This window comes from Oncorhynchus gorbuscha, linkage group LG18, assembly GCF_021184085.1.
Source record: "Oncorhynchus gorbuscha isolate QuinsamMale2020 ecotype Even-year linkage group LG18, OgorEven_v1.0, whole genome shotgun sequence".
Lineage (NCBI taxonomy): Eukaryota > Metazoa > Chordata > Actinopteri > Salmoniformes > Salmonidae > Oncorhynchus > Oncorhynchus gorbuscha.
In genome coordinates this window covers 32,904,213-32,920,501 of record NC_060190.1, presented here as the reverse complement: position 1 = coordinate 32,920,501, position 16,289 = coordinate 32,904,213, and the positions used below count along the sequence as shown (strand labels likewise).

At 40.1% G+C, this 16,289-nt stretch overlaps 1 protein-coding gene across 3 annotated transcripts in view; it reads right to left on the bottom strand.

The window, feature by feature from the left end:
* Nucleotides 1-2,585: 2,585 nt before the first annotated feature.
* Nucleotides 2,586-16,289, bottom strand: part of ripor3 (RIPOR family member 3) — a 69,605-nt gene continuing 55,901 nt past the window's right edge. For all 3 annotated transcript variants that reach the window (XM_046310273.1, XM_046310275.1, XM_046310274.1), the window contains 9 exons: nt 15,718-15,866; nt 13,705-13,864; nt 13,232-13,361; nt 11,259-11,420; nt 10,134-10,292; nt 6,636-6,838; nt 3,894-3,977; nt 3,385-3,475; nt 2,586-3,022 (listed from right to left, as the gene is read on the bottom strand). In XM_046310273.1, the coding sequence (XP_046166229.1) occupies nt 2,922-3,022; nt 3,385-3,475; nt 3,894-3,977; nt 6,636-6,838; nt 10,134-10,292; nt 11,259-11,420; nt 13,232-13,361; nt 13,705-13,864; nt 15,718-15,866 (1,239 nt within the window). In that variant the 3' untranslated portion in view covers nt 2,586-2,921. The remainder of the gene's footprint in view (nt 3,023-3,384; nt 3,476-3,893; nt 3,978-6,635; nt 6,839-10,133; nt 10,293-11,258; nt 11,421-13,231; nt 13,362-13,704; nt 13,865-15,717; nt 15,867-16,289) is intronic.

The window sequence follows — 16,289 nt, the reverse complement described above, 5'->3', positions numbered from 1 at the left end:
GTGTGCACTTGTTCACGTCTCTTAATGGATTTAAAAGGAATTGACTGCTGTATGAAATATGGTTACTCCCCCATGCATACACCAGTCCAATGCTTTTAAATGTGTTGGCATGTGTACACTTCCCAGAGAATAGCCTACCCTACCCTCCTCACTACTGCCCTCCACCCCTGGTTTTTTAGTGAATGTCGCCTACCCTGGCCTCATTGGATCTAAACGTTTGCATGGGTTGCCTTTTTTAGAGTTTTCAAAAGTCGTGTTAATACAGAAATCTGAAAGTTTCCAAAGGGTAGAAATCAAATGTGTTGTTGGTGTGAAAATGCTGACTATCAGTATAAGTTACAGTTGCAGGAAGGTGAACATGAAAATCCTGCTTCCCTGTTGAGCTTTGGACGTCAAGAGGCGAGTGATGTGAATCTGTTATCTAGAGTGCCTTCAGAAAATATTCATACCGCTTCACTTACTCCACATTTTGTTGTATTACAGCCTGAATTCAAAATGGATTAAATAAATAAAACCTCACCCATCTATACACAATACCCCATAATGACAAAGTTAGAACATGTTTTTAGAAATTTTAGCTAATTAAATACAGAAATATCTCATTTACGTAAGTATTCACAGCCCTGAGTCAATACTTTGTAGAAGTGCGGTTGGCAGCAATTACAGCTGTGAGTCTTTCTGTGTCAGTCTCTAAGATCTTTCCACACCTGGATATTATGCAATATTTGCCCATAATTATTTTCTAATTTCTTCAAGCGCTTTCAAGTTAGTAGTTGATCATTGCTAGACAACCATTTCCAGGTTTTGCCATAGATTTTCAAGTCTGAACTGTAACTCTGCCACTCAGAAACATTCACTGTCTTGGTAGGCTATTCAAGTGTAGATTTGGCCTTGTTTTAGGTTATTGTTATTGTTTTAGGTTATTGAATTAATCTCCCAGTGTCTGGTGGAAAGCAGACTGAACAAGGTCTTCCTCTAGAATTTTGCCTGTGCTTAGCTCCATTCCATTAATTTTTTTATCGGGAAAAACTCCCCAGTCCTTAACGATTACAAGCATACCCATAACATGATGCAGCCACCACTATGCTTGAAAATATTGAGAATGTTACTCATTAATGCACTATTGTAAAGTGACTGTTCCACTGGATGTCATAAGGTGAATGCACCAATTTGTAAGTCGCTCTGGATAAGAGCGTCTGCTAAATGACTTAAATGTAAATGTAAATTAATGTATTGTATTTGCCCCAAACGTTACACTTTGTATTCAGGACAAACAGTTAATTGCTTTTCCCACATTTTTTGCAGGCAAACTTTTAGTGCCTTGTTGCAAACATGACAGATGTTTTGGAATATTTGTATTCTGTACAGGCTTCCTTCCTTCAATTAGGTTAGTATTGTGGAGTAAATACAATTTTCTTCTATCACAGCCATTAAACTCTTAACTCTTCAAGTCAATGGCTCATGGAGACATACCTGAGCGGTTTCCTTCCTCTCCGTCAACCTGACTTAGGAAGGCTGCCCGTATCTCTAGTGATTGGGCGTATTGATACACCATTCGACGTGTAATTAATAACGTCGCCATGCTGAAAGGGATCTACCAATAGGTGCCCTTTGTGAGGCATTGGAAAACCTCCCTGGTCTTTGTGGTTGATTTATGTTTTGAAATTCACTGCTCGACTGAAAGACCATACGCATACAGAATGCTCTGTATGTGTGGGGTACAGAGATGAGGTAGTCATTAAAAAATCATATTAAACAATATTATTGCATACAGTCCATGCAACGTATATGAATTGTTAAGCACATTTTTACTATTGTGTGTAGGCCAGTGACACACTTTTTTTTAAATAAATTTTTTAAGTATTTAAAAAAAAATTGTGCTGTAACAACAAAATGTGTAAAAAGTCAAGGGGTATGAATACTTTCTGAAGGTGCTGTATGTCACTTCTGCAGAGTTCAAATGCTACTACTGCTTTTCATTTAATAAAGTTCACCCTCTGAAGGTGTTATCACACTGAGCATGATGCTGTGGCCTTGTTTTCTCAGTTCTTCTAGGCTTCATATCGTCTTCCAAGTGTTATCAGTTGCCCACTATCTGCATTTGAGAAGGTGAGAACCCCATGCCCAAGACCGAAAAATGAAAATACAAATTTGCTGAAAAGAACAATGATTTGATTTTTGAGATTTCACAGAATCATAATATTTGAAAAGACAAAAGTTTGCTTTTATAAAGTTTTGTAACTAGTCATTGAAACGTGAAGTACAGTATACTAATGCTGTCTGCTGCTGGGGGGATATTAACATTGATTATTTTCGGTTGGGCCATAAAGAAACTGCTGGACAAGATAATGAGCTCTTAATCAAAATGTTTTGGGATTATTTTTAACTCCAGCACGGTGTGATACCTATCAGGGAAAGTTCACCATTTTGCAGCTGGTTATCCAGTGAACCACAGACCACACAAAATGTTTATTTGTAGAGTTACCTGTCCAATTAATGCTTCCCAACATGTTCCCGCCGGTTTAAACTTTGGTCACACCCCAGAAACATTTATCAACACAAAGATGCTTGGTTCGAAGCAAATATGTACATGTATCCACTTTATTTGTATTGTGTACATTTCATATTGATACTGCTAAAATATAGAATAAATATCTGAAGTGTTTTATATCATACAGAGCACCTAGTGGTTATACAGGTTTTGCCTGTACATGAAGCCGGGTGACTGTTTAAGGCCCCATACACTGTCAGGACAACTGCTTTGTACAACATCTGTACAGTTTGAGTATGTACAGGGATTATGGCCCATTATGTTTTGCTGCTGGTCTATTCTAAATGTTCCTCTGGCTCAGATCCAGTCACTGCAGTTTGGCAGCCCAACCGGGAGAGGGGGGTACATTCATATGACTTTTCTCTCAACTTTAAAGGATTGTGATTTCAGTATCCAAGTTCTGATATGCTTCATCTTGCAACTCACAATAAATCTTGTCCATTCGCTGGAATGCAAGGTGACCTTTTTTACCTAAAAGAAGAAAAAAATGCATCAGGTCTACAAAAAACAATCAAGGCTCACATTTGTAAAGCGTCTCAAGAGATGACTGTTGACCTCAGATCAGTTTAGCCTTTTAAATCATAATGGATAACTGTGGGGACCTGATCCTAGGTTAGCACTCTTACTTAGAGGATTTGTGATGTAGGCCCAGGTTTCTTATCCTTCACTCAAGAACACAATATAAGAATTCAGAAAATGATGCATCATAGGTAGATGATGCATCATAGGTAATCTAGCCCAATTGAACTCAGGACAGTTATTAAGATGATTTATGTAATCAAGTAATTGCATGCAAATTAACATGTTAATGAAAACACCATCTGACTGATTACCAAATGATAGCACAGTCTCTCTAGCAGCGCTGCGTAGGTCCTCGTCAGCCGACCGCCACAACTCAGCCACCTGCTCCACACTCTCAGTCGCCTGCCAAACACAGGAGTTCAGAGTTCAAAGCATGTTATATAAACCAAACCACTAGGGTGCCATCTCCTCAAAACATAACCACAACACATCTCAAGATGTGTCTTTATTTTCAAGCAGGGCCAAACGTCTACCACTTGAGTGGCTCCCTCAAATATGCCACCAAAAATCCCAATGAAATAGGGTTGTAGAGAGAACTGCCAGGCCAAAACAAACAGGATTATAGCATTGGCAGCCAACGGGCTGGTAATCTACAGCATTCTTGTCCAGGATAAGATGGAATGTGTTGACGCAGAGTGGCGGATGGCAACATGTGGGCAGACAGAGGAGAGATCATCTGTGTATTCTGGGATTTGGGTTTGGTCTCCTTGTGAAACCCTGTGGCTTCGGCACAAGGACATCACACACCAAGAGGACTCACTTTGAGACACTTGAGGGCCAGACACGCAGCCTGCTGGAGCTGGACATTGCTGTCCCTCAGCGTTTCCGTGTAGTAGACGATAGCCTAGGAGGATAACACAATTACAAGGACATAAACTACTTTATGTTCCAGTTTCCCAGACTCAGATTAAACCTAGTCCTCGACTAAAAAATCTCCATTCTGAATGCTTTTTACTCCTGAACAAGGCTTAGTCTGTGTCTGCAAAACCAGTCCTAGAAGAACTTCACTAATAAAGCATCATATGACAATGATATGCACTGCTGCTCAGAGTCTCAGTTTAATCAACTGTAATAAATACCGTCCCAACCGAGGGAGGGATGATAGATCTAGACTAGAGCTACAGTAAAGACTAAATAGTAGGATGAGATGCTTGTGTTGTCCTTCGGTAATGGATTTGTTTCTTATGGATTCCAGGACTCTTTGACAATAATTACACAATTTAGAAATGTAAAGAAATTAGTATTTCATTTATATTTATAAAACATTCATAAGCATTACAATTCATTAGCATTTATAACATTTAATAAATCCTCTTAGATGTAAAGTCCCCTGTTCTGGAGACCTGTGTGGTTCTGGTACCGGTTCCAACTGACATTTTTGCTTATACATCGATCTGTGGACTCCGTAGATCGAAATTGCTTGCGTAGCCCTGGTTCCCATGGACACAGTAGTATATTTAGTCCGCCTGTGTGACGTAAGATGTGACATTTGAAACCACTTGAAGCTGGGATGTCCCTCCCTTCGCTCTTCCGACTGTCCACCAACTCCTGGCTGAACCCTATGTCACGGCCACTGACAAAGCACATGCCTGCAATCCTTACATTGTAGCGCAGCAGTATAGCACTTTCAGAGATCGATTTATAGCTATTAATCTAAAATGATTAATAGATTCTAAACAAAAAACACTTTGTCATAGATGGACAAGATTAATATGAGATGAAAGGCTAGTTCCTTCAGGAAGCCAATCTAGAAGTAAGGAAGCTAGAGCTCTGTGTGATATTCATATCGGTGGGAGCAGACATTTTGATCAAAACAGACCTTTAGAAAATATGCACATTTTCTCTTACACGAAACATACAAATATGTATTTTACAGTTATAAGGAAGGTGAAATCTTATAGTTAGTGGTTTTATAATTTGATTATACATTACATTTACATTTAAGTCATTTAGCAGACGCTCTTATACTACATTTAGAAAGCATATAAGTTATTTCAGTGTTATTCATAGACTTTTGTTGAATAGTTTCATATTTTCATATTTTTATCATATTTGTTCTGTATACATGCAGCTTGTGTCCTCAAAAGTGACTACACCTCAGCAATGTATAACTATTTTTTTACCAGAAAGGTGACAATTGAACCTTTCTTGGAATATTTCAATTTTACCTTTTTTAAATTGAACCTTTATTTAACTAGGCAAGTCAGTTAAGAACTCATTATTATTACAATGACGGCCTACCCCGGCCAAAGCTGGGCCAATTGCGCGCCTCCCTATGGGATTCCCAATCATGGCCGGATGTGATACAGCCAGGATTCGAACCAGGGACGGTAGTGACGCCTCTTGCACTGAGATGCAGTGCCTTAGACCGCAGTACCACTCAGGAGCCCATTACTAGTTATTGTTTATGGTCCTCTCATGATAAATAATTACTTTTGGGGATGATGTAGATTACATTTTAGATTATATGCAGTTACATTTCAGAGATTTTAAACAAAGAAGGATTTATAAACATTTATAAGCTTTTTGTAACTTGTACTTGAAACCCAGGGCCATAAGACGTTATGACACGGTCATAATCCTGTCATAATTTGTCATAACAACTAATATAACTTGTCACCTGTCATAATTGGTCATAACACTGTCATGATCCATATATTTACAACTGTTGTGACATATATTGCTTTATGTTTTGGCTGGTTATGACATGGACATAAGAGTGTCAAAACCCATATTTATTCAACTTATTTTTTTCCTTGCCAAGAAGTTTCCTTCCATTTGAAAGTTTGTTTCTTAAATCCTTTGTTGTTGTAATGAATTATATACAGTTATGTTTTTTTGTCATCGTATTTGAAATAACTTGTAGAAAATACACTTTATGACTCTGTCATGAAGCATTATGACCATCCTGTGTCACTTTACTTGGACTAAGAAATTACACTTTTGACAATGACAAGAAGCATTATGACCATCCTGTGTCACTTTACTTGGACTAAGAAATTACACTTTTGACAATGACAAGAAGCATTATGACCATCAATAATCATATAAGCCAGAAAGGCCTGTCACATACATGCCATTATATCAGTCATCAGTCGAAAGAACAATGTCTCGTCCTGCTCCTAAAATATGCTCCTCCATTCATCCCAGTCATCAGCAGCAAAGCATTGGGGTAGGTGCATGTCTGACATCAACGTGTGCGCAATTACAAAGATAATTTAATATGGTCAATCAATTATTTAAAAAAAATCTAAAATAAACATACTGTTGACACGTAGGCTATGGTGTAATGGAATGTTTCGCCTTGTGTGGGAGGTTTTGTGGGTTTTGTAGGTGTCATAACCAGCCTTAAAATGACGCAATATATGTCACAGGTCTAAATATATGTGTCGTGACAGTGTTATAACCGTGTTATGATACTGGGTGTCATATAAAGTGTTACCAAGCAGGTAATGACTTAAAAGTTTCACCGAACTATCAAAACTATTGGCCTCATCCATACCTTTGTCCTGAAGGCCTTGTAGCCCACGGCTCTGCAGAGACAGTTGCTGGCAGCCTGGGACACCTTGTGGTTGACATCTGTCTGGAGGCTGGCTAGGCGCTGGAGGGTATAGCCCAGGGGCAGCAGTTCGACGATGCGCCTCCCTTTCAGCTTCTTCAAGGCCTTTCTCCTCTTAGGACTCTCCAGAGCAGACACCAGGTGCACTGACACACACACACCAAAAGATTGTAAGTTATTTTCACCTTTCTATATAAAACATTAGGAACCACCTGCTCTTTCCATGACATAGACTGGCCAGGTGAATCCAGGTGAAAGCTATAATCCCTTACCTATGTCACCTGTTAAATCCACTTCAATCAATGTAGATGAATGGGAGGAGACAGGTTCAAGAATGATTTTTAAGCCTTGAGACTTAAATGGGCAGGAAAATTGAGTGTGTCAAGAACTGCAACGGCTGGATTTTTCACACAACAGTTTCCTGTTTGCATCACTAATAGCCCACCACCCAAAGGACATCCAGCCAACTTGACACAACTGTAGGAAGCATTGGAGCTAACATGGGTCAGCATTGCTGTGGAACGCGTGCAACACCTTGTAGAGTCCGTGCCCCAACAAATTTAGGCTTTTCTGAGGGCAAAAGGGGGTGCAACACAATTCTAGGAAGCTGTTCCTAATGTTTTGCACACTCAGTGTATAATTAAAAATCTGTGTGCCAGTTTGCTTTTGTCTGCTTAAAGACAACTTGTCATTAATTTGCCGAACAACTCGGTAGGTATTGTTGAATGCAGAAACAGTAAGGAAGGTATAGACAGGCTAAATATTTGTACAACAACAGTTGGAAAGGAAATAGATTTAGAGATAAAGAACACACATTCTGAGATGTTGAGCAGAAACCCAAAAGGGCTTATCAATAAAAACCACAAGACTGAACCATCCCCTATCAGTCAAAATGCATAGACTATTGTACAATAATAAAACAAATTATGCATCCAATACAGTACTCTAGGCTGTTCCCCAACTGCTGCTGTGGCAGCTCAGACTAGACCTGGGTTCAAATAGTATTTGAAATACTTTGATCACTTTATTGAGCATGGCTGAAGTGCCAGGTGGATGGTTTTGCACTTTTGGGATTTTTCTGTTGGTTCCACATTGCAACGGGCACACTAAACCAAGCACATCTAATGCATTTCAAACAGTAGTTGACCCCAGGTCTGGCTAGACCATACATGCCCAATTATCTACGCTTTTCTGCAGCATTCTTCACAGGGTAACTCATCACGTTCTGCACATGCAGATTTACAGTAGTATGGATCTTTCAGTGTGTGGTGTGAGTTGTCCCCTGGGCTTTCTGAAGACACAGCTGTAGGGGCCTCTAACAAAACGTGTCCTTTGTTTCACACGATGGGTCTTTTCATGTCCTAGAGCACCCACATGCTTCAGTTTATGATTTAATTTAGTTCTGGTGTACATGGAATAGGAATAGTGTCGACAGATTCCATCCAGATGTATAGTGTGTCTTGGGAATGTTTTTGGGACTCTCACGTTCTCCTGGATCTAAAATACAGTTGAAGTCGGAAGTTTACATACATAGGTTGGAGTCAGTAAACTTTTTTTCCACTCCACAAATTTCTTGTTAACAAACTATAGTTTATGCAAATCGGTTAGGAAATCGGCATGACACAAGTAATTTTTCCAACAATTGTTTACAAACAGATTATTTCACTTAAAATTCACTGTATCACAATTCCAGTGGGTCAGAAGTTTACATACACTAAGTTGACTGTGCCTTTAAACAGCTTGGAAAATCCCAGAAAAGTATGTCATGGCTTTAGAAGCTTCTGATAGGCTAATTGACATCATTTGAGTCAATTGGAGGTGTACCTGTGAATGTATTTCAAGGCCTACCTTTCAAACTCAGTGCCTCTTTGCTTGACATCATGGGAAAATCAAAAGAAATAAGCCAAGACCTCAGAAAAGAAATTGTAGAACACAAGTCTGGTTCATCCTTGGGAGCAATTTCCAAACACCTGGATATACCGTGTTCATCTGTACAAACAATAGTACGCAAGTATAAACACCATGGGACCACGCAGCAGTCATACCACTCAGGAAGGAGACCTTTTCTGTCTCCTAGAGATGAACGTACCTTGGTGCGAAAAGTGCAAATCATTCCCAGAACAACAACAAAGGACCTTGAGAAGATGCTGGAGGAAACGGGTACAAAAGTATCTATATCCACAGTAAAACAAGTCCTATATCGACATAACCTGAAAGGCCGCTCAGCAAGGAAGAAGCTACTGCTCCAAAACTGCCATAAAAAAAGTGAGACTAAGGTTTGCAACTGCACATGGGGACAAAGATTGAGAAATGTCCTCTGGTCTGATGAAACAAAAATAGAACTGCTTGGCCATAATGACCATCATTATATTTGGAGGAAAAAGGGAGTAGCTTGCAAGCCGAAGAACACCATCCCAACCGTGAAGCACGGGGGTGGCAGCATCATGTTGTGGGGGTGCTTTGCTGCAGGAGGGACTGGTGCACTTCACAAAATAGATGGAATTATGAGGGAGGAAAATAATGTAGATATACTGAAGCAACATCTCAAGACATCAGTCAGGAAGTTAAAGCTTGGTCGCAAATGGGTCTTCCAAATGGACAATGATTCCAAGCATACTTCCAAAGTTGTGGCAAAATGGCTTAAGGACAACAAAGTCAAGGTATTGGAGTGGCCATCACAAAGCCCTGAACTCAATCCTATAGAAAATGTGTGGGCAGAATTGAAAAAGTGTGTGCGAGCAAGGAGGCCTACAAACCTGACTCAGTTACACCAGCTCTGTCAGGAGGAATGGGCCAAAATTCACCCACCTTATTGTGGAACGCTTGTGGAAGGCTACCCGACACGTTTTACCCAAGTTAAACCATTTAAAGGCAATGCTACCAAATACTAATTGAGTGTATGTAAACTTCTGACCCACTGGGAATGTGATGAAAGAAAGAAAAGTTGAAATAAGTAATTCTCTCTACTATTATTCTGACATTTCAAATTCTTAAAATAAAGTGGTGATCCTAACCTACCTAAAACAGGGCATTTTTACTGGGATTAAATGTCAGGAATTGTGAAAAAACTGAGTTTGAATGTATTCGACTAAGGTGTATGTAAACTTCCGACTTGAACTGTATTTATGCTGTGGTCTACTACATTGTCTTTGCCTCTGCTTCCTGTACCTCTTCCATTATGGTCCTAAGATTAACATACTGTAGCTAACTTTTCTCAAATGCATGGAACTGAATGAGGTGAAACACTTCAATGTTGAAGGTTGTCGTCGGTTGTGTCTATGTCCCTCCTTTTTCTTTTTATCTTTGCTACTTTTTTGTACAGCCCCGGAGCTTTGCCTGGATTGCATGTAAAATGATCCTCTTGCCATGTAAACCAAGCCAGCACAGTTTGGTTCAGGTCAGGTCAGCCTGATAGTGTGAATGAGTCCTGTGACAGGATACCTTCTTTGGAGAGGCGGGAGATGTGTTCTCCCAGGTCTGTGAAGCTCCAGCGGCTCAGGTAGGTGGAGAGCTGGAAAACTGTGACCCTCTGTGGACTGTAGCGGGCCATAGGCACCATCCGACAGCTAGCTTGGATCTGCTGCAACAGCTGCGCAAACACTGCAGACGACACAATGTATCAGTGACCCACTACAGTCAAATACCAGCTAGCCTCTGGGTCATTCCACCAATTTGGAGAGAATTATTGAATTATTGTTGAATTTAATTTTAAAAATCTGAATTCATGTAAACATTACAGTTTTGAAAACATAGCTTGTCCATGAAAAAAAGTGGTTAAGCTGCCTACAAATGTCTGTACTGATTGAAATATTACCACTACTTTTGTAATAACCATGTCTATCTTTATTTCCAAAACACAATTCAACACAATCACAATCGCTTGTTTGTCTTTTAATAATGTTAAGCATCTTTTAACACAGGCTTAACACCTACTGTAACAAACACTTTGTATGTTTTCTTTTTACACGTTTAACATAGGCCCTGTAGTTACCTCATATCCCAGTAATAATGCCTTGCTTTAATTGGCTCAACCATTGGCTCAGCTTACCCAATTTTGACTATATTAGTCCACATAGCTACAAGGATGCACATTCATGCTAGGGTTATGACCTCATATTGAAGCTTATAGAGAACCCAACTGATATATAGAACAATTTAAAAATGATCTACTTTGGTTTAGATACAAGCACCATGAAACCTCTAATTCATTTGACAGGCTCTGTTGGCACTCTTTTTTCTACCTTAGCTGTTTATAGCTGTTTTAACAAAACCGAAAGGAGCAGTTGGAGGATGACAGCTGCCATTTGGGCCATTTTGCGTCAGTCAACAGATTTGATATTATATTATTATTATTATTATATTTGATATTGTGACTAATACTGGAACATATCACTTTTAGCCTGATTACCTGCTTCTGCATTCAATGACACTATATACGCCTTGGCCTGCCAAGACAACAAGTAGGTGGCCAAAGCAGTAAAAGACTAGCAACCAGGCTAGCAACTATACTGAAGCCATGCCCTTTTATTGTTTCCATTGAGTTAGCTGTTGTGCTACGGTGCTGACCTGCGTCTGGCTGGCCGGGCTGCTTGGCTTTGACCTTGTGGATGTAGCGTTTCCTTAGGGTCTGGACAAACATGTCAGTGGGGCAGCAGAGGGGCGACTCGGTGCTTGTACACTCCTCCCAAAACACCAGCAACTCCCTCTGTCTCTGTGCCTTTGGGAGAACTAGGGGAAGATCAGAGGAAGAGTTATACAGATGTACTATGTTAATTTGACCAGTTTCTCACAGCAAGAAAATAATCCTGCAGCAACAAGAATTGTGAATTATTATATCGATAATAATTAAATTGACCTTTTTTTAGGGATTGGTCTATTTTTTGGGGTGGGCAAATCAAACTTTAGAAGCCTTTTTAAACCTTGCATTCACTACAAGTTTGCATTTCCTGTCTGCGACAACAGTCATCAAATTAAGAGCGTACACCTGTACATTTATTGATATGTTAAATCAGATCAGAGGCCTCACACTGACCACTATTGACAGAGTTGTGTAATTCTGTCTATGCAACCATGATAATTTATATCCAGTATCTAGGATAATAAGTTAATTAGTCATATGCAAAGCTTCTTTTTTAAAGGGAAATGGAGCTTCTCTTCCCTGTCATACATTTGATTTAAAACAATTACAGCGGGACAGGAGAAAGAGAGACAGAAATCAAATCAAGCTTTATTTATACAGCACATTTCAGAGCCAGGAAAAAAAAATAAAAAAACAATGAAAATAAAAACTTAAATATTTACTACACAACAAACATAAGAGGATAAAAAACAAAAGAAAAGCAACGCTAAAAAGTTGTGTTTTAAGAAAGAAGGGGATAGACAAATTCTTATTTACAATGACGGCCTACCGGGGAACAGTGGGGATAGGGACCCTTCTTTGGGATAGGGGGCAGCATTTTCACTTTTGGATGAAAAGCATGCCTAGAGTAAACTGCCTCCTACTCAGTCCCAGATGTTAATATATGCATGTTATTATTAGCATTGGATATAAAACACTCTGAAGTGTCTAAAACGGTTTGAATGATGCCTGTGAGTAAAACAGAACTCATATGGCAGGCAAAAACCTGAGAACAAATCCAAACCGGAAGAGGGAAATCTGAGGTTTGTAGTTTTTGAACTCAGCCTCTATTGAATACACAGTGGGATATGGGTCATTTTGCACTTCCTAAAGCTTCCACTAGATGTCAACCGTCTTTAGAACGTTGTTTCAGGCTTCTACTGCGAAGGGGGGCCGAATGAGAGCTGATTGAGTCAGAGGTCTGGCAGCAGCCTCGATCTCAGTCATTCGCATTCACATGAGAGGTAGCTCTCGTTCCATTGCTTTTCTACAGACATTGCTTTTCTCCGGTTGGAACATTATTGAACATTTATGATAAAAGCATCCTAAAGATTGATTCTATACTTAGTTTGACAAGTTTCTACAACCTGTAATATAACTTTTTGAACTTTTCGTCAACGTTCGGCTGGACCTGAAAGCGCGTTTGTATTTGTTTACCAAACGCCCTAACAAAAGAAGCTATTTGGACATAAATGATGAACGTTATCGAACAAATCAAACATTTATTGTGGAACTGGGATTCCTGGGAGTGCATTCTGATGAAGATCATCAAAGGTAAGTGAATATTTATAATGCTATTTCTGACTAATGTTGACAACACAATATGGTGGATATCTTTTTGGCTGCTTTGTTGTCTGAACGCTGTACTCAGATTATTGCATGGTTTGCTTTTTCAGTAAAGTTAGCAGAACCCCAGTCCTAGACAGGTTTTAACTGCCTTGTTCAGGGGCAGAATGAGAAAATTTTACCTTGTCAGCTCAGGAATTTGATTCAGTAACCTTTTGGTATGGTCCTGAAGCAGCCCCGTTGGCTACAAACCCAAACTGTGACACATACATTTTTGTCATTTTCCTCCATTTTTTAAAATAGTTGAACCAGTCTCTAAAACAAAGCATTAAAGATAGAAAAGATGGCTACTTACTGTTACTGACAGAGAGCATGTCTGCCGTCTCCAACATCAACCTGCTCACTTTTTCAAGTACCTCTGCTTGGAGTGACATCTCTTCCAAAATGTCCCTGTGAACTACCACTGACTCTGAACTCCTCATTGCCTGTAAATCAGGGCCACTGGTTACACACTTTCAATTTCAAGCTGCATAGTTACACAGTTATAACGACTTCTATTACGATTTCCTTTGTTATTTTAATTAAAACTATTCCCCGTGTCCCTATTCTCTGTCCTTTCCCCTGAAGAGTGCACTTGTTCACTTACCCCATTGTATTTAAAAGAAAATGATTGCTGGACCATGCTTACACCAATCCAATGCTTGTACATTTGCGGTGAAAAGTACATGATCTCACACTTAAGGAGAAAGGACAAATACAGACTACTAAACACAGACTAACAACCAAAATGGCTGTCTTGTGTTTGACAGTATTGGACAGGCCCCATACCTCCAGCAGTAGAGTGCAGATGCCCAGGTGTGTTTCCAGAGCATGGTCCAGACTATAGTTCCCAGTGGTCAGCGTGGCAACATCTAGCTTGTCTCGTGATTGGCTTTCCTGATAGAAAAGCCCCAGGCTCCTCAGCGTGCTTTCCTGGAATGAGCTGATTCTATTGGATGAAAGAGACATGAAAATATTGGATGAAAGAGACATAGTGGAATACAGTATGGACTAAAAATACTAGTGTGGGCCTGCTGTACTTAATTATCTCAGGTTGGGTGGTCCACAGACGACACATTAATCTACGTTATTATAATGTGATAGTATTAAAATCACATTTCACAAATGTGTATGATTGAAATGGGAATTATGGATTTATGCTACTCTATGTCATGATATATTTCCGATATTTGCTTAGGTCTATCATATATTCAATAGCGCTACACATCCACAAGGGGGCGGGTTGGAGATTTCTCCATGTAGCTACTCTGCTAGTCTCATCTACAGTCAGTGCTGTGGTGGTGCCTAGAGAAGTGGGTATATTCTAATTTGCCAAAAATGCACCAAATGTCCCTCCCAGCGAAGGAAAGGCACCCTGTGTGAATAACCTACAAATATAAATCCCATATTGGTCGCTCACTGTCAGACCAACCTATTATGTACTGTAAAAGGATAAATGAGGCTGTCAACTGAGACAGAATTCACAGGTTTCAGAATTTTCCCTTTTTTTCATGATTTTGTTCTTATACACACTTAAAAAATATATATATATATATTTTAAATGCATAACAATGCTTAAACCAAACCAGGAGACCACTTTTGAGGTCTGGGAACAATCTAAGATTTATTTTATTTGATTGTGTAGTTACCCTTTCATTCAAATAGCACGGTTGTTTGGTTAGCAGTGTTTCTGTAGCACATGAGATGGAGTTTGTGAAACAAATGGCCACTGGGTTTATGCAAAAAAACAAAAAAGGTTGCTGGATCCAATCCTGAGCTGACAAGGTAAAAATCTGTCGCTCTGCCCCTGAGCAAGGCAATTAACCCGCTGTTCCCCAGGCGCCAAAGACATGGATGTCAATTAAGGCAGCCCCCCACACCTCTCTGATTCTGATTTCAAATGGATACTTCAGTCTCTGTCCATGAAACCGTTTGCCTGTGCGTTGCACATTTTAGAACAGTGTTTTTCCCGCACATTGCATTTTGGAACATTTGCACTTATAGGCCAACAACTGTATGCACATTGCTGCACCTAAAATGTTCAACCTTCCCAAGTTCTCTCACGTCACCCCGCTCCTCCGCTCTCTCCTGGCTTCCAGTTGAAGCTCGCATCCGCTACAAGACCATGGTGCTTGCCTACGGAGCTGTGAGGGGAACGGCACCTCAGTACCTCCAGGCTCTGATCAGGCCCTACACCCAAATAAGGGCACTACGTTCATCCACCTCTGGCCTGCTCGCCTCCCTACCACTGAAGAAGTACAGTTCCCGCTCAGCCCAGTCAAAACTGTTCGCTGCTCTGGCTCCCCAATGGTGGAACAAACTCCCTCACGACGCCAGGACAGCGGAGTCAATCACCACCTTCCGGAGACACCTGAAACCCCACCTCTTTAAGGAATACCTAGGATAGGATAAAGTAATCCTTCTCACCCCCCCCCCTTAAATTATTTAGATGCACTGTTGTAAAGTGGCTGTTCCACTGGATGTCATAAGGTGAATGCACCAATTTGTAAGTCGCTCTGGATAAGAGCGTCTGCTAAATGACATAAATGTAAATGTAAATGTAAAAGAAAAAGCTAAATATTCTGATCTGTTCCATCAGCCTTATTAATTGATACGGTATATACCTCCACAACACGACTTTGATACGCATCATGGGGATTAAGAAGTGAATATATGCAATGCCCATTGAAAAATAAGTGGGTATATGGTGTATACCTGCATATACCCTCCACTACACCACTGTCTACAGTCTCATCTATGGCTGAATGGGAGTATGTTCATGAAAACTCTTTCACAACCCACCCTGTGTCATTAAGGCGCACGCTGCCCATACAGGAGACGTCTTCATCAGCATTGAAGTCTGTGGAGAGGAAGTCAAAACTCTCCAGCACCTCCTTCTCTTCCACAGCAAGTGTTTTGGCAGAGGAGCTCTTCAGCAAGGAAAGGTCATTCTGAGAGGGTAACACACACATGTGCAGACACACACACACACAGGCACGCATGAGCACACACACATGCACACACACCTTCATGTATTAAACAACTCCATCAGTTGCTGTGAACTCAGATTAGTTCCAACTTTAATTCATTCAGCACTTTGTTTTAGGAGGGGATAGTGTGTTACAGTAAATGGCTTCAACATTCTGTCCATACATTCTGTCCATACATTCTGACCATACATTCTGACCATACATTCTGTCCATACATTCTGTCCATACATTCTGACCATACATTCTGTCCATACATTCTGTCCATTCATTCTGTCCATTCATTCTGACCATGCATTCTGACCACACATTCTGTCCATACATTCTGTTGTAAGTGCTTTTTCACAGGGATTAGAATATCATAAACAATATTTGTTAGGGGAGTGA